Source organism: Dicentrarchus labrax, unplaced genomic scaffold (assembly GCF_905237075.1).
Source record: "Dicentrarchus labrax unplaced genomic scaffold, dlabrax2021, whole genome shotgun sequence".
NCBI classification, from domain to species: Eukaryota; Metazoa; Chordata; class Actinopteri; family Moronidae; genus Dicentrarchus; species Dicentrarchus labrax.
The window spans coordinates 16,730,440-16,757,072 of NW_026136715.1; the positions used below are offsets into that span (position 1 = coordinate 16,730,440).

At 40.8% G+C, this 26,633-nt stretch overlaps 1 protein-coding gene across 2 annotated transcripts; it reads right to left on the reverse strand.

Moving 5' to 3' along the window:
* Nucleotides 1-205: 205 nt before the first annotated feature.
* Nucleotides 206-26,578, reverse strand: kcnc4 (potassium voltage-gated channel, Shaw-related subfamily, member 4). 2 transcript variants are annotated; one of them, XM_051426321.1, is made up of 5 exons: nucleotides 26,096-26,578; nucleotides 25,233-25,872; nucleotides 11,011-11,947; nucleotides 9,999-10,175; nucleotides 206-6,172 (listed from the first exon to the last, which is right to left on the reverse strand). In XM_051426321.1, the coding sequence occupies exons 2-5, from the start codon at nucleotides 25,839-25,841 to the stop codon at nucleotides 6,105-6,107; spliced, it is 1,791 nt and encodes a 596-aa protein (XP_051282281.1). In that variant the 5' UTR covers nucleotides 25,842-25,872; nucleotides 26,096-26,578; the 3' UTR covers nucleotides 206-6,104. The 2 variants fall into 2 exon arrangements, with proteins under 2 accessions (XP_051282281.1, XP_051282280.1); XM_051426320.1 differs by having other exon boundaries at nucleotides 25,233-26,577.
* Nucleotides 26,579-26,633: the final 55 nt, after the last annotated feature.

The following is a 26,633-nucleotide window of genomic DNA, read 5'->3' on the forward strand; positions in this document are numbered from 1 at the left end:
TTACTGCCACAGAGGAAATAAACTCTAGACTAGTAAAAGGATTTGAAAGCATCTTCTGGTCGTCAACTGCAGAAACAAAGGGAGCACTGAATCATCTGTTGAGGAGCTCAAATTGACATGTCAGAGAAAATCATTCTGACCGCTTCCAAGAGCCTGACAGGAGACTGTGTGAGCATGTGACTGATTTAATGAAGCAACACAAATGTGGCATTTACATTGTGCTTTAATGGAAGTATTTCATGTTCTACTTTCACATGTTATAATCAGGGTTGTCAAATATTTATATTCTTCTCTGTACAATTACTCAATTTGGAATAAACACCAGAATATTACATGACAACTCAATCTGGGAAAAACATGACAATCAACATCCTTAATGAAGAGCTGTGAGCTCAGTCCAGAAGCAAAATGACACAAGATCTTCTTCTCCCGGTAATGACAGCAGTGAAGCGCTTCTGTGGCTCCCAATCCACTCAAGATCTGAAGGCTAATAGAGGTTAGCTCTCCATGTCGGGATGACCTTTGAACTCAGAAAATGGAGAATCCCAAGACTGTATACAATCTGTATAGCAACCACTTTGTGCTTCTTCTCTTTCTCCCTCCTCTCATCTGCTCCTAAGAAGCTGGTAGAACTGGACTTACAAACGCTTGTCAATACTGTAAGACGATGTGGCTTCATTGTGCCTGGATTGTGATTTGTAATGCTGCTTGATACTGCTTCATGAGATGATTTTATATCTTTCTGATGAACTTAATTTGCTTCTCAAAAGCAGTCAAACAATAACTTTCTACTTGAAATCTCAGAGGTTTAGTGTGTAACATTTAGGAGGATCTATTGACAGAAATGGAATATGATATTCATAGGTAAGTATAATCACCTGAAAATAAGAATTGTTGTGTTTTTGATACCATAGAATGAGCCCAGAATGGTTTCACAGCCACCGTAGTTTCTCCTACACGCTTGGAACGGGAGGGTGAGGCGAGAGGGTTGTAATCTGCAACTGCACCGCTAGATGCAACTAAATCCTACACACTGGTACTTTAAATTGAAGAGGAGCTAGAAGCCTGCGTTTTATCTCTGTTTGAAAAAATCGTCTGATTCAAAATAGAAAAACGTGTTGCAAACAGAATAATGGACTTTTATTTTAAAAGGAATGACTTGCACAAAGTGAGTTCAAAATATTGATTGCTCAAATAATTTGCAGGCCACAACAATGCAATAATGATACATTATTTATTTATTAGGCTACATGGGAGCTCACTTATATCCACTTATAGTGGAAAATACATGTTGCCACCCTCTAAATTACATCCTCATAAAGCCATAAATAAGTGAAAGTTTGTTATTCCACCAGGCAAGATAAGAAGTCAAGATGGTCCCTTTTTTCCACAGTGTCGCACCAGTGAATGAAATGGTGAAATGGCTCGGGCTCAGCCTTTCTCCATGGAAACTGTGTTCAATATTGTCATGACAACCTTCAACAGAGGAGAAAAAAATAAAACAAGGAAAGAGGGGAAACAATGAAAGGGAGTAATCAAGGATGACAGGACAAGCCCTGACAGATTCTCTCTCAACTTCCAGCTCTGACTCTTTCTCCTCTGCCCGAGCTCATCTCGTTTCATGAATCACAGCCTCGCTAATCTGTCAATCATTTTTCTTCCGGGCCCCCCTGAGTGGGAGACGCTGGTTCACTAATGGAGTTATTCAGGTGTGGAAAACTATCTGCTACTAGCATGAGGACTGCTCTGTGTTGATAGAATCATCAAAATATGGCATTCAACCAAATCAAAGGATCCAGCTGGGCAATTATCACCTCTGAGCACAGAGACGTACACAAGTTTAAAGAGGACTGTTAAGGTGGTATTTCCCTCTGGGGTTAGAGAGATAATTTGTGTTGTACGTTATCTACAATGTGCTTGCTGCAGTAGTGAGGCGGCCTCAGTTGTTAAAACCAATTGATTATGATGATACCTGTGATGTATGACCATGACATTCAAATAGCTATGAAGCAAAAGTGACCAACATTAAAAGGCAGTTTGTCTACATGCTGTGCTACACTACATCATTCACTCATCAATCACGGAAAACTTAAACGCAGCAACTTTCTTATGGATACACCTGAACCACAGAAAACTGAAAACAGGGTCGTTTTGGATTGTTTGTCTAATGATAGCATGTGAGACATTAAAGGTCCAGTGTGTAACATTTAGGAGAAAGGAGATAGGAATATGTTCACAGGAATGTTTTCATTAGTATATAATTGCCTGAAAATAAGACCCTTGATATCTACATAAAGTGGGCATCCTCTTCTGCTGAGGCTGCCATGTTAAACCACCATGTTTCTACAGTAGCCCAGAACAGACAAACCTAAACACTGGATCTAGATGGGGTCTTTTGCATTTATTGTGGATTTCATGGTCTCCTACGCAGAGGGGGGTGAGGCGAGGGGTATTTAGTTGGTTGCAATTTGCAACTTCACCAGAAGATACAAATTCTAGACACTGGAACTTTAATGTAGACTTGATGCAAACATCAAAATAAAAGCATAAGCATTTAATTAATTTAGCAAAGAAAAATGCTGCGAGCTGCATAATCAAATTTCCAGTGTATTAAAGCTTCAGTTTATCCAAAATACAAAGGAAAAAAAAAAAAGTGGTATCTATACATTAAGATATTTTTGGTTTTATTGTTTTAAAATATCCATCGCCTAGATTTCCTCCACCCAAATACAATGGAGATGTCTGTGGCGGACACAGCATTGACAAGGGACTTTTAATTTTATTTATTTATTTGCACAATAATCAACATTTCTGTAAATGTGCCAGTGTTATTCACTGCAGCCCTTTGACAATTTGTTCTAAAAACCAATGAAGTGACAGGAAATACAAAAATAACATAATAAAATTCCAAAAATTACAACAAAAAGCAACGTCAGTATACAGTACACACAGAGCAACATAAAGCAACAGAACATAAATTAACACTGTTACGAACAACATTTAAAAACTGTGAACAATTTCCACTAAAAACTACGTATTACATCTGTTTTGACTTTTAGTAATGGGGATCTGTATATATTGTTTTTTCAAATGATAATTTTTTAATACTGTGTAAACTCCATTCACCTTAATTATGAATTAATCTGAAATATGTATATTTCAAACCTGGAGAAACGCATCTAAAACTGTCTCAAGACCAGCCACCTTCAGAGGCAAATGAGAACATTTTGTGAAGTGTCCCTTTAATTTAATGCTTATGAAAAAGCTCTAAACCAAAATCCATTTGTCACACAAATGTTCATTGTATCACATTATAACCATGATTTCAATCAGATCCAGGTCACACGAATAGATGTGATGCATGCACTCCCAATATTTGTGGAGATGAGCTCAATATTTCTCTGTACATGTTTACATCCTTCCTGATATCACTGCAGCCAAACGCTGTCTCTGAGAGACAGAATAAAAGCATCTTGTTGTCATGTTGTCATCCTGCTCCTATCTGACCAATCAGTCCACTTTTAGCTTTGGTAAAAGACTGTCTGCTTTTGTATGAACACATGGTGTCTGCTTTCATATTCATGCAGCCTTGATGGTTTAGACGCATCCATGACACCGTGACCCCTCCCCTCCTCCCCCTTCATCACCACAGTGCTCTCCACAATACATCCCTAAACATCAAAACGTTCCTCATGGGCAACAACAGTAACGACGATCACGCTGAGATGAGGTGTGTGTGTCTGTGAGGATAGAGAGAGAGAGTGGTGTTTCTTTGCGTGTGAAAGACTGAGGGAGGGGGAGATGGAGGCTGCAGAGCAGTAATTAGTGTTGCCTGTCATCCCAAATCTCCATGGAGATGTGTTCTGTATGCCATCTACACCTTCGGTACATAATCATGGAGGCACAGGAGAGCAGGAGGCACGGCTGTGACTGCCGTTACACCACTTTGAGCAAGCACAAGATCAACCACCAGACTCCACTTGTGTCACCACTATAAATAGCCGTACAGTAGGTGACACAGCAGCAGCACTATACAGCTGCAAACTGCGCAGTTAATGGAAAAAATTTAGGTTTGGTAAGGCAGCTGTGAATGAAAATACAATGTGTACATAAACAACAAGATTTTCTTCAACAACGGGGGGGGGATGGTTGTATTTTATTTCTATTTCTGCATAGAAACACATGCCTACATGATACAACATTGCACACACACACACACACTCACACACACGCACACATGCACACATAACATCTGACAGTTGGACTGGGTTTAAATCAATCACCGTCACCTATACAATCCATAGTGGGGAGATATGAAACTGATGTGCTGTGTGCTTCTCTGTCACATTCCAGTATATACAACAGGAAAAACAGGAAATGAGGCTAAAAAGGTGAATTATCAAAATAATAATCTTTCATTATTAGTTAACATGATGTCATATACAGAGGAGAAAATAGTTTAAGGAATGATCCAGAATATTTTACTGTGCTACATACGTAAAACTGTGCTTATACATAATTACAGACCTCTGGGTCAGCATAGCTGGAGTCTAATGAAGATGAAATGAACTTTCCCTTTGTTTATTAAACATAAGGCCACTATGGTAGACCATGAGGAATATATTATAAGTCACAAGTGAAAGAAACCACACTCCTCCTTCCTTTCTCCGTGGAAACATGTAACAGGGTTTCTACAGATCTGACACAACCAGAAGTGTTAAAGAACAAATATACAGACATTACTGCACACGTTTAAGCTCCATTACTCAACATGAGGCACAAGTGGAACTGATGGCAATGTACTGTATGTATTTTTACATACTATGGTACTGAAAATCTACCATGTAACATAGGAGTCTACATTTGGTCCGGACTCAACCAGTAGTGATGCATCAACTGTATACGGCTAATGTAATATAGAATACTGCTCCATTGATTTATTTTTCTTTTGTCAAACTCTCTTATTGTACAAGGATTTACAAACAATGTGTTGCCTGAGCAGCATTCATACCACGCTTGTGTCTCAACAAAATATCTGCATGTTGTCCCTGTGGTCAGTGTTAAAAAGCAGTGGCACGACAGAAGGCAGAGACCGGATGATCGTCAAAGAACTCTGGGTCTGTTTTTGATGAGGATTGAACAATGATTTCAAGTTTTCATCTAATCCTAGTTCACAGTTCAACAGCTTTGCTGTACAAACCCATATTCACAAGTGTTTGGGTGTTCTTACTCAACAGTTAACAACAGTTATGAATATAAGACATTAATCACAATGTCAATAAGATTTGTTTTTTTTGTTTTTTTTTGTTCCAAAAAGAGCTCAAACTGTTTCTGTACATATTACTCCAAAAGAAAATCAGAGTGAAATGCAACATCTCATTGGCAAAGATGGTTAAAACACTCACTTCAGATTAAACCTGAAAACTAATCTTAAATCTTCTATAATCTCTATAACATTAAATATTCATAAGTAAAAAAGCAACAGTCAAAGCTGACCAATAACTAATAAGGTAATTATTATTTATTGGGACTTATTGAGAACTCAATCTAATCAGGACTGTGTGGGTGTGGTTTGATCAGATCTGACTGACAGTAACAACCCAACCAACTAAATCCTGATCGGAGCACAGAAACACATGACATCACCTTTTTCCAACGAAAAACCAGAGAGAAGAGCAAAGAGAAAAGAAAAACATGTGAAATAATTAGAACTGCTCCAACATGGGCAGTAGATTATGTGTTCATGGCGGACCCCATCGGTCAAAACAAGAAGCTAACTGAGAAAATACGGGCCTTTAGGACAAGCTATGAAATGTTCACTAAATGATAAGCATATAAATGGTAGCCAGCTTTTAAGTACATCCTACAATGCTAGATCATGCAATACATGCAAAATGTTTTGTAACATGAGTGTAAATATGGTAAATCTGCTATGCAACTGAACTGTACCACAGGGGTTTTAGATGTATGAGACCAAAAAAAAAGTCTTGTCTTGAATAAAAAGAATCTGGTCTGCAGTTCATTCAGGAAGGAAAATAAAGCGGGAACCAGCATGTACTCCACTGCGACTTCATGCTCTTTCTCCTTTTCATAGCCAATCAGCATCAGGTCAGGGTGGTGACCTCCGGCTGAGCGTAGTTTCCAGTGGCAGCAAGGATGTCTTTACAGCTCTCTGTTGGAAACACATAGGACAGAAATACAGTAAAACATGGTGACTTATAATATGAGCATTAAAAGAAGAATAACTGTTTTCAAGTAGTGTAATGAAATATCTCTGCTGGACAAAAGCTGACCCTCTTCAAGCTGTGAACCCATCACAGTAGGACTGCAACTAAGGGTGTCGCAATAAACCAGTATTGATGATAATGGTGATATTTTAAAAATGAAATATTGATATCATGTCAATAATACATAAATGATAATAATGTAAACAATCCAGCACCTCCTAAATCCTTTTGGTTTCTTTCCATTCTCAGTTTAATTGTTCTTTTTGATATATAATATCCTTTCTATATTTTTTTGGACTTGTCTTATAGTGACAGCTGAAGAGTGATGGGAAAGGGGGTAAGAGAGAGGGGATGACACGCAACTATAGGGCCATAAGTCGGAGACAAACCCATGGCAGCAAGGAGATGGGGCGCCCCACGATAAAATCCTTATCGTAAATTCTTTTTGCCACAATAATGTAGTGAAAATCTCATATTGTGCTTGATGATGCCTAAAATGATTTGGTGATTATCAAAATTGTTGTCTATACTTTTCTGTTTAACAAGTAATTGATTGACTAATATTTTAGCTCTACTCCACAGTCAGAGAAAACCAACAGATCTGAACTTCAGAGGCCACCAGGACACTTTTTCTTTGACCACCCTTGTTGTTAATGGAAACCTATTAGTGGTGATCATCCAAAGGAGTCAAATGGGAATATGGAGGCTCATCCGAGCTCAGAAGCCTTTTCTCTGCTTGTTTGTACATCCGCCTGCTGCTTCCTCTTAGCAGCACTTGAACGGTTTGCCACAACCATTATGCACTCATAACAAGCGGGCGGTTGTCACATCGCCGAGACAATGCGCCTTCGACCAGGTCAGTGTTCGCTTTTGTACGTATAAATTGTGACAGCGAGCGCTAACCCTGTCACAGACTCCCTGTGACGACCTTAATCACTTCAAATCCACCAGCATTTTGCAGGGCGGGCGACCATTTCCTGTCACTGATAATCATCTGAGCATCTTCAGGACTGCTGCATCCATCTGTCCTTTTCTCCGTTTCCTGCCATACTTCTCTGGTGAAGTATTATCCATACCTTATATCCTGTAACCCTGGAATTAACCAAACACCATCCCCTATGGGCATAGCTGTGAAGAGCAGAGCCACTGCCACTATCTCTCTCCATCTAACCAACCCAAAATGGCTGAAATCTCAAAGGCAGACTTTGCAGGTTGGATAAAAACAAAGAGTTTTTGATTTTGAACTCTGCCACAACAGTTTTTAACACTGTTAGGAAACACTGAAAGTCCACTTGAATCCTTTTTGCAGGTAATGTGCACTAAAATGTGTTGTGTATGTGTGATATTATCCCTGTAATAGACTGGGATGTCATTATCCACATACTCACCAGACACAGGGCTCAGGATTGAATTACCTCCATCCTCTCTCTCTCAAAGATTAGTTTTGAGGTGTTCTGGCTTTGCTCAGCTTTCTATTGTTTTTGCCTCTGCGATCAGAGACAGCTCACTAGGCAATCTCATGAGCTGACCGATACGTTTGCGTATTATTAGTGAAATCTGTGTGAAAAAAGGCTGGGGATGCCTTTTGTTTCTCTGTGTTTGTGTTTTTCCCACAGCTACGACTGTGAGGCTGTATATTTTGAATTGACAGATGATTTCCTCCCCTGAGTATCACTACATGTAAGATGCCTTCTTCTCATTTATCCGAGAGATATAATGGAGGATGTCTGGTTTATTTTTTCATCTGTATGTGACAACATGCCATTAACCTACACCAATCTACGATACTCAACACATTCAGGGCTTGAAAAGGCTTTCAGAAAACACGTCCAAAAACAATTTCTTGTAATGGGCTGTCGGAGAAAAAAAAGTGAGGGTATATGCTCTCACAGGAGCCGAGCTATAGTAAGTGGCCCCATTTATGTGTTGTTTTTTCCTCAACAGTGATGTGCTAATAAGCTCTGGTAGAAAAATGCATCTGGGTAATGTGCAGTTTTGCAGGAAAACACCTTCAGTGTGGTTGGACTGTTTGCAGACGAGAGTCAGGATGTCGACTGGGTGGGATTTGTGCTCAGGATGTCAGGAATGAATCCATGACTGCCAAATATAGAGCCTCTTCTCACAAGGGGCTTTTGGGTACTTTGGGAAGCTCAGATGTGAGATCCAGCAACCATTCAAGCAGAGAGAGATGGCAGGTTGACAACGGATGTCAATTGAGAGAATTAAAGGAGCTTTGCCTTCTCCTTTACACTCATTTTACCTTTTCCAGATACCTTAAAGGAGTCAAAATTACAGAGCATTTGTGGTACATGTTAAAAATGTGTAGTTCAATGATCCAACAAAAACTTGTACACAACAGGTTGTTTGGTACCTTGTGTTACTACTAACCTAGCAGCACTCTGTGGACACGGTTATTCAAGAAAAGCTCCTTCACTGAGCACACACAGACCGATAGATGATGCAATTAGCACTATACCGCTCTTCCATTGATTTCCTTTTGATTTGTCCTGTAAATAATGAGTAAAACTGCCTTGAGTCAGTTGGAGGTGGCAAGACAGATGATAGAAATTTAGGAAGGGAAATGGGTATATACAGTGGAGTTTTCTTTAATCTTTTAATGAGGGAACTCAAACATTGTTATGTTGAGTCTACAGAAATTCTCCACCAGGCTGCCATACACTATATTCTCTTTTTGGCCTCTTTGGATTGTTTGCTGAGCTCTGATTGATTACCTTTGTACCGGGTAAAGACTTTTTGAGAACCAGAATTTTTGAACCAAAGATAAAATCTGTTCCCCGGAAGATGAATTCAATCAGTGTGTCAAAATTTGTACCTGTCCAACTTTTATGCATGATAGGACTCAGAGCCTCTGAAACTAATAACAGTATCCACACCTAGGGTGACTAACCCCCAAACCGGGACCTTTAACTGTACCACACGTTCATGCACATGTAGACAGGCATTTTCATCAGGATGGGTGACAATTATTTCAGCACACCTACCAAGCACACCTTTCAACACTATGGGCACCATGAACGCAGCATTTATGTTGCCAGTTACTTTACGGAAGAGTAAGATTTCCAGTGACCCACTTTCTCTTCAGCATGACAGCTAACCGTTAGCATACTGACATAACTGAGTGGGACATAATAAATGTCTATGTAAGCACTAAAAACAACTAGAATATAATTATTTAAATTGTGGCAAACACCAGGATGATTTTGTAGTGAATGTTGAAAACCAGGACATTTTACTGTTTTACAGATAAAGCTATTTTATGAAGCATTTTCTAACAACATCTAACTAACAACATGGTCTTACCTCTGTCCTGACCCTGATCTAAAGATCTAAGAATAGCAAAACATTCTCTAATTTTTCATCAACTGTTTTCTGGTGTGTAATTACAGCATGGGCTGCAAGCCTGGCTGTGGGCTTTTGGTCTTGTTAAACCTTCTGACAGCTGAAGAGAACAAAAAATGGGGATCCTTAAATTAATAATAAACTGTCTAGAACTATTTATACATATACTGCACGGCACCTGGTCTTGACATACAAGATTTTCTTGAATACGCTGTTTAATTCCCAGAGAGCACCAGTAGAGAAAACCCAAAATACCAAACAACATAACTACAGAACCAAATTTGAATTAGAATTTTCTCAAAGGGCAGCCTAACAGAACAGCCAAAATGTAGCAAGCATGCAGTATAGCGTGCAACGCTACAAACGATACATGTGTACATTTCAGTACATACTGATATGTATGTTACTTACCAGTATGGATGCTGGGGTCTCCAGAGGTTAGAAGGAAGCAGGTGGCCTCTTTTTTAGTTTTATCTCGCCCTCTGGAGCACCGCAGGGACCACTTTTCACTGGGGGACAGTGGCTGGGTCAGGCTGCAGCCTTCCTCCTCTGAAAGGGCCACATTTGCATCTCCGTTCTGTTTGGAGTCTGACAGGAAGACAAAAATACACAGCGACATAAATGCCAAAGCTTTTACCGAGACTACCCTGAGGGCCCAGACAAAGGCAGAGGTATACTGCATAAAATCAGTATTTTTGATGAAATTCAATTTGACTGAGATGCTATGAGGAGTAATTTGATCCTGGTGTGTTACTGTCGTTATGACAGTGCGTGGTTCATCTGTCAAGCAAACTCTGAAAAGCCTCAGGAAGACTAAAAAATACACATTGGCTGTTTATGTTAAGGCTCAAGACCTCCAAAATATGTATCATCAATTATGAAAAACACAATTTTTCCAAATTAAAAACCTAATAAATAAATACTATAAACAGTATAAGCTTAAATGGTCAGTTCATCCAAATGATAAAGAATGTTCTACTTTACTTCTAGTCGTACTTAGCCATGCCGACAGTCTACACTAAGATCTACAATGGAAGTGAATGATATTTTGTTTTCGCAACACTGAAAACAAATTAAAATTAAAAAGGGAATTTATGTATTTAAAGGTTCAGTGTGTAACATTTAGGAGGATCTACTTGTAAAAATAGAATTATAATATTCATAACTGTGGGTGGCTGTGGCTCAGAAGTTGGTGGTTCGATCCCCTGCTCCTCCTGCTGCATGTGGAAGCGCCTTGAGATAAGGAGCAATTTGGAGTTTAAGGGTGAAGGGCACAAGTTAGAGCACTGAATGCCACTAAATCCTACACACTAGTCCTTTAAGTATCTTGAGTTCAGAACTATACCAGAACTATCTGCATGGCTAGATTCCACAATAGGCAATTTTGATGAACTGACCCATTAATATTGCATTGCAGCCTGACCTGAGCGGTTCCTGCTGACACTCTCCTCAGCAGCCAGCGGACACGTGTCACTCTGAGTGCTGTCTCTGTGCGAGTTTGTTTCTGACTTTACAAATGAGGCCGAGTCAGTTGGAGCATCTGGGTTCGGGTTGTGCTTCTTCTTCTTTTTCGGCAGCTTCTGTTTGGCCATAGCCAGCGAGTAGTACATACCAAAGTTATTCACAATGACGGGGACCGGCATGGCGATGGTCAACACCCCGGCCAGCGCACACAGCGCCCCCACCATCATGCCCAGCCACGTCTGTGGGTACATGTCTCCGTAGCCCAGCGTTGTCATGGTGACCACCGCCCACCAGAAGCTGATGGGGATGTTCTTGAAGTGTGTGTGGTTGGAGCCTGTGGGGTCGTCGGGCTTGGCTCCAATGCGCTCAGCGTAGTATATCATGGTGGCGAAGATGAGTACACCCAGTGCCAAGAAGATGATGAGAAGGAGGAATTCATTGACACTGGCCCTCAGCGTGTGACCCAGCACGCGCAGGCCAACAAAGTGCCGTGTCAGCTTGAAGATCCGGAGGATCCGGACAAAACGCACCACTCGGAGAAAGCCCAGCACATCGCTGGCAGCTTTGGATGACAGACCACTCAGGCCCATCTCCAAATAGAACGGCAGAATGGCCACAAAGTCAATGATGTTTAGCGTGTTCTTGATGAAGAGCAGCTTGTTTGGGCAGCAGACGATACGCACCAGGAATTCAAATGTGAACCAGACCACACAGATGCCCTCCACCATGATGAGGATGGGCTTTGTCACCATCTCCCTCCTCTCCACTGTGCGTGTGATGTTGCCGTCGACAACCTGCTCCGTCCGATTCTGCAGTTCATTGAAGGCTACATGGGTCTCCAGGCAGAAGGTGGTGATCGACACCAGGATGAAAAACAGAGAGGCTAACGCCACTCCCTGCACGAGAGAGATGAAACAATAAACACAATTTCAGGTCTTCCCAAAAATGAACAAGCAATCAATACTGTGTTTATTACGTCAAGGAAAGTGTGTAAAGTGTGCTTCAAGAAAACTTTTCAATCCAAGCCATATGTAATTATATTATAAGACTTTTCACCAATAGAAAGACATGGATGTGTCAATCAAGTCTGTGCCTGTTTTTAGGGATTATTTTCCAACAGAGGCAGTGATTGTCATGTCAGGTGATTGACAGAAAGCAAAGACTAAAACACTGAACACAATATCACAACACTTAAGTCAGGCACAAAGAAATATGATAAGACACACATTTTTGACAACATCAAAGTAAGGACGTAAGTTTATTGTGATGGATCATTGTCTGTGAAGTTAGTTCTGCATGTACAAGAATGAATGGCTACAAAAAGCTTTGTCTGAAGGGGAGAAAATGAGAACTGATATCTCTAACTATGCTGACTGTGTGCAGAAACCTGCAGGAATACAATACCGAGGGAACTGTCATCAGTTTGGTGAGTTGAAAAATCAGGAGCTAAGCAAAGTTCATCCTGAGGAGGAAATGAATGGTTGAATCAAATGGCAATCTAAGTTATTGTTCAGATAGTTTACAATGAATACAAAGATGCAGAAATGCACTAAAAATGTTTATTCTCTGAAACAGATACAAATGAATGTCACATAAAATATAAAGTACTTTTTATTTATCATATTTTATACCATTTTATATGAAACATGCAGCGCAGAACCAGAAAAAGAAACATCAAATATAAATCAACTTGTTTCTAGCTCCACTGCCAGTGTGCCTCCTCATGACATCCTATTACCTGCCAGGAAATAATTCATTGTTGTGATTGTCCACTGCCACTCCAGTTTGAAGATTAGTGAGTGAAGATACCTTTTTTTTTTTTTTTTTTTTTTTATCATTTGAAAAAGCACTTTGTCCGCAGGACATCCAGGACAGCGTTCTCAGAGAAAATAGACCAATTTCAAACCAATTACTCCCATGAACACAGAGACTGAATCATGCTGAGGGAAAACGTGATTCTATTAACAGGAGCCCTGCCACTCGCAGACAGCAGGGGGCGCTCACATGGTGCCGCCACTGACTTACTGAAACAACCATGGGGCCTCTGTTTGAATTGTGTTTCAGATATATCATGAGGAAAATAGTCTCACGATGCAATTTTGCTCCAGCAAAGGAGGTTTTTGGTTAATTTGGTAACAACACACGTCGTCTCCAACAATCCAAGCATAAGAGGAGGAAAAGGAAGTGAACAAACAGAGCCTGCAGGCACAGAACAGAAAGGGATAGAAGAAAGAGAGACTCTGCACAATGAGCTGAGTCACCTGTCAGGTTTATCAAACATGTTTCAGTGATCTAATACTAATACAATATAATGCAAATGATCTGCCTTAAAAACACAAACAAAATGGCGAATGAGTCAATCCACTTTTTCAATTCATTGTTGGGTAAATTGAATGGTGTGGCTGCATTGCATTAATCTGACCAAGCACATTGGTCTGCCTGTCTGTGTTTGTGTTAACATTGTGTGCTAACTCATACCCGATCTGTCTTTATTGTTTACTAAAGCCTGGATAAATTGCAACGCCTCTCCAACCTTTCTAATCTTCCAGCTGGATAAATATGTACCTGTGCCTTCCGTGCACTTAGTTATTTTCTCCCTCCGGGGCCCTCTCACATATCATTCGGCTTTATAGTGTTTGGGTCTGTGATTAGAAAAAAACAAATAAAGCATGTAATGTCCAATGGGGGCACTAATTCATTGTGGAACAAACAAAATAAATGAGAATGGGACAGTTTATGGATTTTAGTGAGTTTGAAGAATAGCAGCCAAAACTGAGATACTGCACATGTAAATATACAGTATGTCTGTTATTCTGTATATCTGTATCGTGCACCCAGACGATATGCAGCTTTCCACCATGACAACCATCTACAGCTTTGTCCCTGCAGAGCTCTGAGGCACTCACAGTTCTGGTCCCCTGAGAGGACGAGGACTGAGCCACAGGACGAGACTCTGCCCCAGGAGGAGCTCAGAGGTCCAGGAGGAGCTCAGGGTTCCCCCTGTTGGGACCCGGTTTCCCAGAACATCACCATGGCTAACTGTGAGTGTGTTACAGGGCTGAGTCATAGGGTATATCACAACAAGCCAAACAGCATAGAAACTAACAAAAAAACATAGGCATGCAGGTGGATAAGATTGTACCTTGTAAAAAGGATTTTTCTAGGTTCTCTTCCAGTTTACAACCTATTTTTTCTCCTCAGTCTCTTTCAGTCAGTATTAGTGGTAGATGAACTACTTATAGTGAAGTAAAAGTAAGAAAACGGAAATATTCAAATGCCATAGAACATTGCTCAGTTGTCTACATAATTCAAAATAAGTTATTATCACTTTAGAAATGATTTATTATTTATTCTTATTGCGTTGTTAAATCCTGAATCACTGAAATAGATTGCAGATTTTCTTCCCTTCATCTGAAAACTCAAAAACGGGTTTCAGTAACACTGAATTTGTTTTAACAGCCTTTATTTACTGAAAACGAATGAAGTACTAATTTACATGCACTCACAGTTTCTCTAACACACAGAGATACAGAATCTGTTCTCATTGTGTCCTCTCATCCATGATTTCCTATTGGAAAGCTATCCAGACAAACAGAGCCACATATACAGTCAGCGGCAGATAATTAAGGTGGTCTCCATCAAACGAGAAGGTTCAGCCACTGTTGAACCATCTCAGCCAGACAATTTCCAAAGTCAATTAATAAAAAATTACCCCGTCTTTTCATCCATCCATCTGAGTCATATTTCTTTGCTTGCTGCACGAATTGAAAACCTGAACAGTAGAACCCAGTGTGAACATCAGAAGAAGAGCTGTTAAAGAAGTAGCTTGAAGGAATACGTTACTGGTCAGAGATTTACTGATATGGTAATCTATGCAAGCTCATGAATAAGAAGGGCTTGGACATTTGTGCCAATATGTGTGCTACTGATACCTACATATTTGTTTGATCCCTTCTTCTGGTGAATACACTGCCTTTCTCTCATGCAACAAAAATTGCATTAAAGTATATTTAATTTAGACACTAGTCCTTGTAAGCAGCCACGTCGACACAAGGCAACATGTGGGACCTTCATGATACCCTGCCAGTTTTTTCTCTCTCTGTCAAGTTGTGTGGCAAAAGTTCAACTAAATTAAACTTTGACCCCAAATAATGTACGCTGACTTCTACGATGTATGCAATGTAACTCTGGCACTGACAGTGGGCAACAGTTAAAATAATGACAATGTTAAAGGTCCAGTGTGTAACATTTTTGAGGATCTATTGGCAGAAAGATCACAATTAAATTGGTATTCAAATAGTATTAAGGTTTGGGGTACCCAGATAGTTTACGTCATACCAAGGCTGTGTCCTTGCTGCAGCAGCCATGGGTTCAACTCCAACCTGTGGCCATTTGCTGCGTGTTATCCCCTCTCTCTCTCTGTCCCCTTTCCTGTCACTCTTCAGCTGTCAATATCAATTAAAGGCAATAAAAGCCCCCAAAAATTATAAAATATATGTAGTATTAAGGTTAAATAGCCACGCCTAATGATAGTCAGACAAAAGAAGTTATTAGGCACTTAAAAAAAAAAAGCAAGCCGTGCCATCTCTTCATCTTAACAGGTTTAGCAGCCAAAATCCCAGAAGCTCAGGACACCTTCCCTGTACAGAATATTTTACCATCAGATTAAGTAGTTGTACCTACTGATCACAGTATATGACATCTGGGATTTACAGAAGATGATCCCTAAGACCGTGTTGTCATCAAGCTCCACTGTATCATCTCATCTGTTTAATAATGAATTTCACTGTGGCACAACATAATTAATCTTGTGAGGCAGCTAGACTCACACAATCATGCAAGAATCCATCTTGCCAGGCTCCCGTCTTCGTGTTTGTGACCAAACTATGTGTTACCGGACCATTCAGCTATGGGGGGGTTAGCATAAATGCTGCTAGCGTCAATTATGTCCAAATTGGAGAGAATTTCTTGACTGAAAGAAGTGTAAAGAACGACAGTGATGGAAAATGTGTTTTCTACGTTCTCCCAACTGGCTCCAGTAAGAGTCTGACTATGTTACATGGTTCGTTGTTCTGATTGGTTGAAGTTCATTCGTGAAGACGGTTATAAACAGATGGTTCAGATTGTTCCTGCCCGTTTCCAGTGATGACTTCCCAGGTGGTTCTGTGTAACAAACCATCTGACGCAGGTTACAACATAATAGCCAATAAAACCAGCCTGAAATGAAGAATGGAATTATTTTGTCATGCTAATAATGACTGGCAGCATGTTCCACTTTAGTCCTGCATTAAATGACTCTGACGGATGAAAACAAGGAGAACAACCGACTGAATAATTTATTGTAGCACTAAAAGCAAATTAATTGACAACTTTGACAAAAACCTACAAACAAATGTCATTTTACTGTTAAATTATTTGCTGCCCTGTAGACTAGGTGATGAGCAGTTTTCCAGATGATCTTGCAGCTATGTATCTCCATCTTGACTAAATATCAAAAAGTGTAATAGGTGATCATCAGACATGTTTGGCTATGAAAAGGACAAGAGCAATCACTCTGGAAACATTTTGGCAATTAAATTTTGTCTATTCAAATCAAAAGGCAACCTGGAATTACCTCTTGTGTGCAAATTCCATCAACACAAAAGCCTTAAAGCTTCCATTTCACTTTATTCTACAGGTCTGTAATGGCTGAAGGGGTTTTAACTGAATATACTCATGTTTCATTATCAGATCTCTGTATTGGTCTATTACACCTATTCATCATGTTCATTCCAAATTACATGAATCATTTTGGTGAGATTAAATAAACATCTTCTTGCAGCTGAAACATGTTCTCACATATCGCACAGAAAGGGCTCCTGTACTGAGCTTCGGTATGACAACAAATCAGCCTGCACCAAATAAAAACTGCAAGTCCTGCTGCTGTTCAGATGCGTGTGATGAGCCCCGACAGTGTTCAGTTTACTCAAATGCCAAACGGTTTATACCAGAACTAAACAGAGCTGGGTATCTGCAGCCAGGGACACCTCTGCAGGGAAGGTGCTGGAGGTCCTGGCACACACAAAAGACAATTTGCTCTACTCATAAAAGGCTCAAAACCACCGTCTAACAATAACCTGACACAGCTTGACCTCAACACCTGTGCATGCGTCTGTAGGTGGCTGAATGACTGACACTTCTGCTCAGAGTATTTTGTTTGGTTGGTAGTGTTTATCTCTCCGGCTGTTTGTATCTTTATTATTTGCGTGTCCATGTCTGCAAGTCTTGTTTGTCTTGTTCAATAAATCTTGCAGCATTTAAATGTGTCTGTATTGTTTATTTAAGGCCCGACACAAAGGGAGACCACAATATCATGTTTACAGGGCAGTAGTGGAAACTTTAAACACAGTCAGTGTTAGAGTGATTGTCATAATGTCTTTTTGCCACCACAGAAGTGTTTCCATGTTGGTCTGCTGAGCCTGGTGATGTTATACAAGCAAGAATCATTATGAGGCCAGATGAATGTTAACACAGAGCCTTTTATTTTTCACTTCCTGGGAATGTAAATGTAGCCACATTTTTAGTCCACTTGTTAAAGCTGATACAAGCACTATGTATAATGTTATCTATATAGCGGGTTTGTTATACTGTATAAACAGTGAGTACAACATTTAAGAGGACCTATTGGCAAAAATGTTTTAATCAGTCTATAATCACCTGAAAATAAGAATCGTGGTGTTTTTCGTTACCTTGAAATGAGACATTTTTATCTACAGAGGGAGTGGGTCCTCTTCCATGGAGTCTGTCATGTTGAATTGCCATGTTTGTACAGAAGCCCAGAATGGACAAATATTGGCTCGAGATACGGTCTTTTTGTGTTTCTCGTACACGCTTGGAAGGCTGAGCTGTATTCAAATGGTTGCAATCTGCGACTTCAATGCTATAAAACTCTGCAGTGTGCTGATGATAATCACCTATGAATTTGTCAGTATGAATGACCCTTTCCCATTACTCATAGTAATTTAATCCATTGTTAGAATAAAAATATTGATTATAGCCGATTTAAGTGAAGGATCTGAATACTGACTATTTTTTTAAATAAAAACATCAAATAAATGTTACCATTGAAGCAATAAATGGTTTATATCAGGGGATCAGCAACCTTTGCTATCAAAAGAGTCTGTCTGGAGCTGCAATACTTGCTAATTTCTTGATGTAATTCAAGCACGCCACGAAGTAAGTAAGCAGTGTTGATGAGACTTTTTTGGATTTGCTAACCATAGATAACCTACCTAGGGAGACTCAAGACTAGCAGCCAACACTATTAATGTTTGGCTAAATATAAAGGGAAAAGGTGCCAGGTCAGGATGTAACGTATAAGCACATTTTAGTTGATGAAATGTGTCTTTTTAATAGCTACTCATTTTTACATTTGGAGAACATGAGATTCACTTCAGGTCTTTAGCAATAACAAATGAAAATGTTAAAAAATAATTCATTTGCATATAATTGTTTGTCAAAGCCACGGGGAGCAACTGAAGAGGGGCTAGAGCTCCACTGGAGCCACAGGTTGCCTACCCCTGGTTTATATGAATGATGATACAGACATAAATGTGTCTGAGCACTACACATACATGAGTAAAGTGTGGTGAAGCCTTTGAGGAAATGTAAAGCCAAACACTTGTGCCAAAAAGACATCAATCCAAGGTCATCAAGTGTCAGAATGCAGACAGAGCAGAGGTCCCCAGAGGGGACAGTCGCCTGTACCCAGCTGGGAAAATCAGAGTGGGAGGGAGTGAGACAGGATGCACGACAAGCAACAGGCTGTGCATGAGCGTGCAGCAGCTGGGGAGTCCCATCACAGCCATCACCTCCAGCTGTTCAGCATCACGCACTGTTACTAACACGGACACGCTATATACAAGAACCACAACAATGAGCCTTCTGAGCAGTCAGCAGCTGCAAAGCCAATGAGACCAGCCACCTCTGACGTTTTCTAAGAATCCATGTCACACTGATTCATGTCTGAGAGTAGGTACACCTGAGGACGGAGGAGAATTAATGTCCTCCAATCAGCTGTGCTTCTCCTGGGTATCTGTAGTGACGTCTTTCATGATCTATACTTGATTATCTATACTGTGAAAATATTGGAAGTAGGACATGGTTCTAAGTTTTGAGTCCCTGCCAATGAACTGCAGCAGGGTCAGGACTCTTTCAAACCCCAAAACAACCACTTAAGGCCTTACTATACACCAAAATGGACACGTCCACAGACAGCTGTGGACAGCTGCGTAGTAGTTCTGTTTATACTATTTTCTGGAGTCTGCTCGGAGGACGAGTTCTCCACAATGTACTGGCTGTGCGGGCAGTCCGCAAACCTGGCGGTATGCAGAAGTCTACCCAGCACCTACGCATCCACCCTCTGATGAAAAAATTTACATCTCTTGGACCCTAGTGTATGCAGAAAGTATACAATCTGTTTTACTACATAAGAGATCCGTGGTGGTCCCTTTTGCACGGATCAGAACAACTTATTAGGAGGAGGAGGACGAAGAGAAGGGGGAAGTCCAGGCCAACAGGAGGAATTGATAAGAATGCTCAAGAACAGGACGGCACTGTTATCTCATCGGGGAAAACCAGGGAAAGATCAGGCCATCCACGAGCGACACCAGAGTCGTCATTTTTGAAAAGAGAGATAAGGGTTATGATCTCCCCCCATATATGACCATCTGATGTGATCAAAAGTTCCATACTTGAGAGGACAACTGAGCCAATTACATGACAACTGACCATAACCCAGATGAAGACTGATGGTATTTACTGTAGAAAAACTAAACCTTGAGCTGCAACTTTATTTTATGACAATCCAAAGACATCTTCGGAGGAGGTCACAATGTGTGTATCATGGCTTCCAGACAGAAATTAAAATAAAGCTACACATGTGTTTGGTGTTCTCAGAAATAATTTAAAATTCCAACAAGAGTACAGACTGCAAAGTTCAGCCAGAAAAATACTCGCTGAATATTAAAAACTCATCCATCAAAGCTTTTCTTATCTCATATATTAAGTTAAAAGAGAGGAACACAGAGCTTTTTGTTTTTCTTTCCCTTTTTTACAATCCTGCTGAGGTTTCAAGCAGATAAAAACACTATTCAGTATGCTTGGTCTTTTCCACTGATGAATAAGCTGTCATTTCATAGTTATTCATTCAGTGGGATACTCTATATCAAAATATGTATTTAATCAGAGAAAAATGTAAAACATTTTAACCAATGGGCTTTAAAAAAAGAGAAATCACACTGACAATCGCCAGTTAAGTTGCAGCTTAAATGCCAACAGTCTACATCACTGATAATTGCTCTTTGGTTTATGCTAAAGTAAAATGATATTTTCAATAAAGTGTATTTATTGATTTTTTTTTGTCTGCCAAAGAAAAAAAAAAGTCTGCAACTCTGTGCAGACTTTGTGATGCATTCACTGATCTCACAGCAGCTCAGCTAATCTATTTTCAGCAAACAGCTTAGAACCGAGCAGAATAAACAAGCCACATAATCACACAGGATCATCCCTCTTTCACTGAGAATTCAGTGTTATAAAAGTCTCCTTCACGAGGCTGTGCATCTTTGATGATGTGTGAAAAATCAAATCCTGTGTTTCATTCACGGAGCCGCAGTGAAAAGGTGTCAGTGCTGTGAAAACCGGGCCCAAAGGAACAAGAGGTTCTGCTCAAAATGCTCCTTGATTATTTATCAGCTGGGTGTCTGGTATCTAATCCAGGCAATAAGTCTAAATATAAATGTCAATCAATAAAAACAACTTTTTATATTGCCGAAGTAGATCGTTTTTTGGAAATTTAGACTTCACATAATATGCATCAGACCGCAATAATCCCACATCAATGAATCCTTTGGTCTCACAACAAAGAATAATTGATTTCTTCCTCTATGTGGGATAAAATATGGTGCTCTTTTCTGTGGGAAAGGCAGTTTTAATTGCTCACCACTGATAACAAGTTGCAGCCCATTACCACAGCAGTGATTAATTGCAGGCAGCAGGGCTGTGGAATTCATGAAATATTGCATTAGGGGAGATTGAACAACGTTATCACGTCTGGGCTTTAATGTCAAGTCTAATTGTCACATACAACAAAACTGAGATTACAAAGCCTGGTACACCATCAGTATCACAAAGCTCTGAGGTGTTTACACTGAAATAATGTATTGTCAGGCACTATTTAAATTAACCGCATTTATTTCTAATTACGATTAGAAAAATGATATGTATTTATGGTTTAGTCTCTGTGCTCCTTTCCTCGGAACCAAACCGCCCGTTGGAAATCAAAAATCAACTGAGAGGTTCCAGACTGATTCGCATTTGCAAATTGGTCTGGCAATGTCAGGTGCTCCAGTAATTTGGTTTAAAAGTGAAACAATCACTCTGAGGTTAATGTTCTGGCTTTCAGCTTTAAAGGTATTTGAGAGTGTTCATGTCCATATCTGGTGAACATGAAATTAGGTTAGAACATGCGGTACATACCTGGCGAAGCGTTACCAGCATATCTGCTGATGTGTTTGAGCCATTTATTTACTTGTCCAATTACTTTCTGTGCCCTAAAATAAAAGGACTATGTAGAGTCTACGTTCTTGCTGTTACTTTGTCACAAAATTAGGGTGACCATATTTTCAAAACCCCAAACCCTTAAGGACCCTTAAGTGTACCACACATTCATGCACATGTATGCGCTTATGCAGCATAGGAATTTTCATTAGCATGAGACACAATTATTTGACACCATTTTTGATTACAGGTACTTAAAGAAGGAATAAGGACTGACTTTCTCTATGGTACAACAGATAACTCAGCATACTAATAGGTTCTGTCACAAAGAGCTGCAAGTGTGACCAGATATTTGTTCATTAAAAAAAGGTATTGGAAAAGTCAGGGAATCACCAAAGTCAGTAGCATACGTTGTCTGGGAACCACAAAGGTCTGTACATAATGTCACAGCAAACCATCTCATCGTCGTTGAGATGTTCAGTCAAGCTGAAGTTGCTTTACATGGTGGACAACTGACTGATCGACATTACCATACCACCTATCGGGGCCAACAAGGACAACAAATTGAAGCAGTCCACACTTTAATCTCACAGTCATTGTTTCACTTTAGCTCTAATGTGCTGGAGTAAGGAGCCAATAATGTTCCAATACAATCTGACCACACTGTATGCTACAGACGTTTATGATCCTCTCATGTCTTTGATTTGTGAGTGGTGCCATCATCAGTATGGAGGCTTCATGCTTTCACAGAACTGCTCCTCCAGTCTTGCAGTTCTGTGGATGTGGCTAGAATGATGGACAGATTAACTTCCCTCCGGCTTTCAAGAATCACATTACCTGAGATGAGCTCGGAGGCGCTTTGAAATAAACAGCCATAAAGGTAACGTGAGTCCCTCGAAATGCACTCTGCATCCTTTCAGAACGCACACAGAGCAAACATATGTACATGAATCAGCTGGAGAGGAAATGGACAAAGAACATTATGACCGGGGTCAATATGTATCAGCCCTCACTCGTTCTTATTACATACTTCCAGAAAGATTCACATTTGACTCATTTACAAATATTCAGCAGTGAGAGACAAGATAAGCTGGCAGGCACGGCGCGGTCATCTTCAGATGGCAGCAGCGCGACGGCAGCTGTGACTCAGAGATGTCGGTTGTTCTACAGTGACAGCCTGCAAATGCCACCTGGACAAGAAGCCAAAATAAACACTATTTGTAGTGTGACTGGCATGCAATAAGAACACTATACTTCTGCAACACTTGGAGAGTCTCTGAATAGACCATTCAACTCCACAAACAAAGCAGACACAAATTAGAGTGAGCATCAGCCTCTCTTCTCTGGAGTAAATGTATTTTTCTTTTTGATGAAAGTTCCTGGCCCTTTGCCTGACGACTCTGGCTATAGTGACACTCGATACTTGCTTTCACGTTTACTTCACTAAGCACTCTGCTGCCTTTGTTGCTAAGCCATTAGGCATAGCATACTTTCAAATGCTTACAGCTGCCTCATATCCCCCGTGGAAGAAAGGAGAGCAAATTGATTTTAATTTACAACACAGCACACAACACATTTATTTTATCGATGAACCAAACAGAAGTGTATCTTGTTCATCAGGATAAAATGAGAAACTGAGATCTTTTTTTTTGCAGGAGGTCTTGTGTATGTTAAAATCGTACTGAACAGAATCAACACTTTGTGCCGTGACATGATAACGATCTTTGAGTAAAATATTCACAAATGAGCAGAAATCCACCTGAAATAGCGCAGAGGCGTTTCAATCAACATTGAAGATGAAGATTCTTAATTTTGAGTTAAATGGATGATTATTTTTCCCTTACACATGTATTTAGACCTCGTTCTTCCGTTTAATATACGGAGATTTACTGTACGTGGATGTACACTCTTGAAGCCTTTCAAACACTCGTGTTTTGAGGACCTTTGAGTGCAAACCTTGTACAGGATGTGTGGGAACACTTCAGCGGCGCTGTATTTTTGCCATGAAACAGCATTTTCTCTATTTCCAGCATTTTGGTACGATTTCATAACAAATATTTAAGTGAGATGCTTATTCACTGGAAGACTGGAAGAAACACTGAGTAGTCTGGAGAGAGAGCAGGCCTTGAAATGCATTATAAGAATGAGAGAATTCAAATAAATAAATACATTTGTTATGATTTATAACTATTTTCAACGACTTTAGCTCAAAGACACACTACCCTAATGTTAACAGCTCAAAATACATACTTGACATTGTTATATCAGCTTGATGTTTCCTAATTTTATGAGTTTCTCATAGACATATTGTTGAGCTGATACGTGTTTCAGTAGTCTTCTATGGTTAAATATGTCCCATTTTACATCCTGTTAACATCCATCTGTGACTGATGTCGACGGCACTTTTTAAAGTAGCACAAACCCTCTCATACCCCAAATACTGTACATTGTGTTTGTGTTTCTGTTTCTATTTGGGTGCCATGGGTGTTAAAATGCTGCTATAACATCCTCCACTATTCTGGGAAGGGTTTCTACAAGATTTTGAAACCTGTCTTCAGGGATTTGCTCCTTTTCAGCCACAAGAGCAACAGTGAGGCCGAGGCCTGGCTCACAGTCCGCATTCTAGGTTATCCCAAAGGTGTTGGATGGGGTTGAGGTCGAGGATCTGTGCAGGCCAGTCAAATTCTTCCACACTAAACTTGGAAAACATTTTCTTTATAGACCTGACTTTGTGCACAAGGACACTTGAAACAGGTGAGGGTTTTCCCCCAAGCTGTTGCCACAAAGTTCTATGTGCCTGAAGTACCACTGATTGCTGCAGCATAAAGACTTCTTTATATCTAAATAAGCAAATGTTTGTAAGATGTTCCTCTAAACTGTTTAAAACATGATCAAAGTTATATAGAGGAGGCTCACTGTGCTTCACTTTTGAGGATGTTCAATCCCTGTGTGGGCGTGTCTATGTCTGTTACTGGAAACACAGTCAACAAAAAAATGTGAAAGTGTGTACTCTGGCCAGACAGCAGAAATGTCATAAAAAACACTCAAGAACCTCATCCAGGCTCAACTTGAAACTGATAGTCAGTCACATGGGTGGTGGTGTTGCCAGGATGAAAAACTGCAGATGAGATGCATGAAAAGTGTCATTACTTACACACTCACATCATCATAACGTGTTATTGTGGATTTTACTACAAAGCAATAAAACTCAAATCTCAGGCCACTGAGGAGTAAACTGAAATCATCTTATAGCTAATAATGTTTATTGGTTTTATTGTGTCATGTGTTTATTTTATGAATCCAGGAGGACTCAGTGAGCAGTATTGATATTGATTGATTGATTGTCCTGGTGAAATTAAGTAAACTGAAATTGAATTGTGCTCCCGACCCCTCAGACAGCAGGGAGACAGCAGGTTAAAAGTGAGACTGAAACATCTGGTACATGGGAATTCTCTTTGTGAGGGGTGATCAATAAAAATATATAATCTATAAGATATAAGTAGATGTAACTGTTGCAGTCTGATTGTCTGAACCTCGTAGAGGACACCTGTTGATTTGGACAACATGTGCCCCCCCAAATGGAAGATCACCTGCAGGCTTTAAGGTCTCACTGAGATATCACTGCCCAACACCTGGTGAACTCACCCTGGCGGCTCTGGACGAGTAGGGGTCGTCAAACAAGGCCCAGACCTTCGGCTGCCAAACCTCGCAGCATCCCCTCGACCTGTCCGGGCAGTCCTCGATGCCGAACCGCCTCGGTATCTCTCTGTCATCATCGGTGTCGTCCGGGTCCGGCGGTTCAAATATATCCAGGGCTTCCTCCGCGTCCCGGTGCTGCCGGTAGGTCATCCAGCAGCATGGCTCCACGTCGGTCTCGTCAATCCCCCAAAACGCCAGCTCCTCCTCGAAGAGCGGCCCGCAGACGTCGGCCGGGCAGTGCAGCTTGCCGGTTCGGTAATAGTTCAGCACGTAGGCGAAGATGCCCGGGTGTCTGTCGAAGAAGAACTCGGTGGCACTCGGGGGCGCAGCGTCAGAGCTGACCTGCGTGTCCGGGTCTGCCAGCCATGCCAGGCGGGTCCCCGGCAGGGTCCTCAGGGTGCTCTTGTAGGTTTCATGTCGAGTGCCGCCCACGTTGATGATAATTTTGTCCGAGTCTTCCCCTCTGGACATCTCCTCCTTCAGACATGATTTAGACGGAGGTTTGTTGCCCGACTTCCGCCCTCGGTACGACGAAACACACACCGAGCTTATCATTGAGAAGCAGGGACCTTCTGGCTGCTCGAAACTGGTGTCCAAAAAAAAAAAACAATCAGAAAATTAACGCAAAGTGCGCCCTCATTTCAGACCCCAGTCCTTATAATTATCTGTGGGTCTCATCTATCCCCCCCACCCCCAAAAATAAATAAATAGACAAATGAGAGCCTGATGGTCCAGACAGCGCCAAAGTGGGACGCTCAATAAAAACCACCTGTTAGAAAACTCAGTCTGCTTCCGTCGGTCAGGCTCACCGTGAGTGTTGTTTGAATGTTTTCGTCGAATAGGTTGCACAAACTGACACACACTGATGCTTACAGATGTTGCACTCACTTCCCGCTCATTAAACCAAGGCTGTTGCCAATAAAAGATTAATTACGCAGTAGTAGTACGGACCTATAGGATGAACCACTTCGCCTGAAGTAATGTGTCACTCCTCACCACCTTTTCCCACAGATCTTATCTAAATTCTGCAACGCAAAAAAACCCCCCCAAAACTGTTCCCGACAACTTTTCTCTTCTCTCCACACCAGACGAGGAAGCCTGAGAAGGATCCAGATGCGCATTTAATGACGCGCGGAGATATTCCTCCGGTTGAAAAACGCTCAGCTCGCGTGCCAGATGTGGGGTTGTTTTCCAGCTGGGGATCTGTTGCTTCTCCACAAGTAGCCTATCTTCCCTTAGCGACACAGCCCGGTTGGATGGTGCGCTCAACAACAGGCTCGACAGTTTAACTCTTTGGCTGCTGGCGGAGGTTGGCGCATTATTGAACCACTCCCTCTAATCAGACTG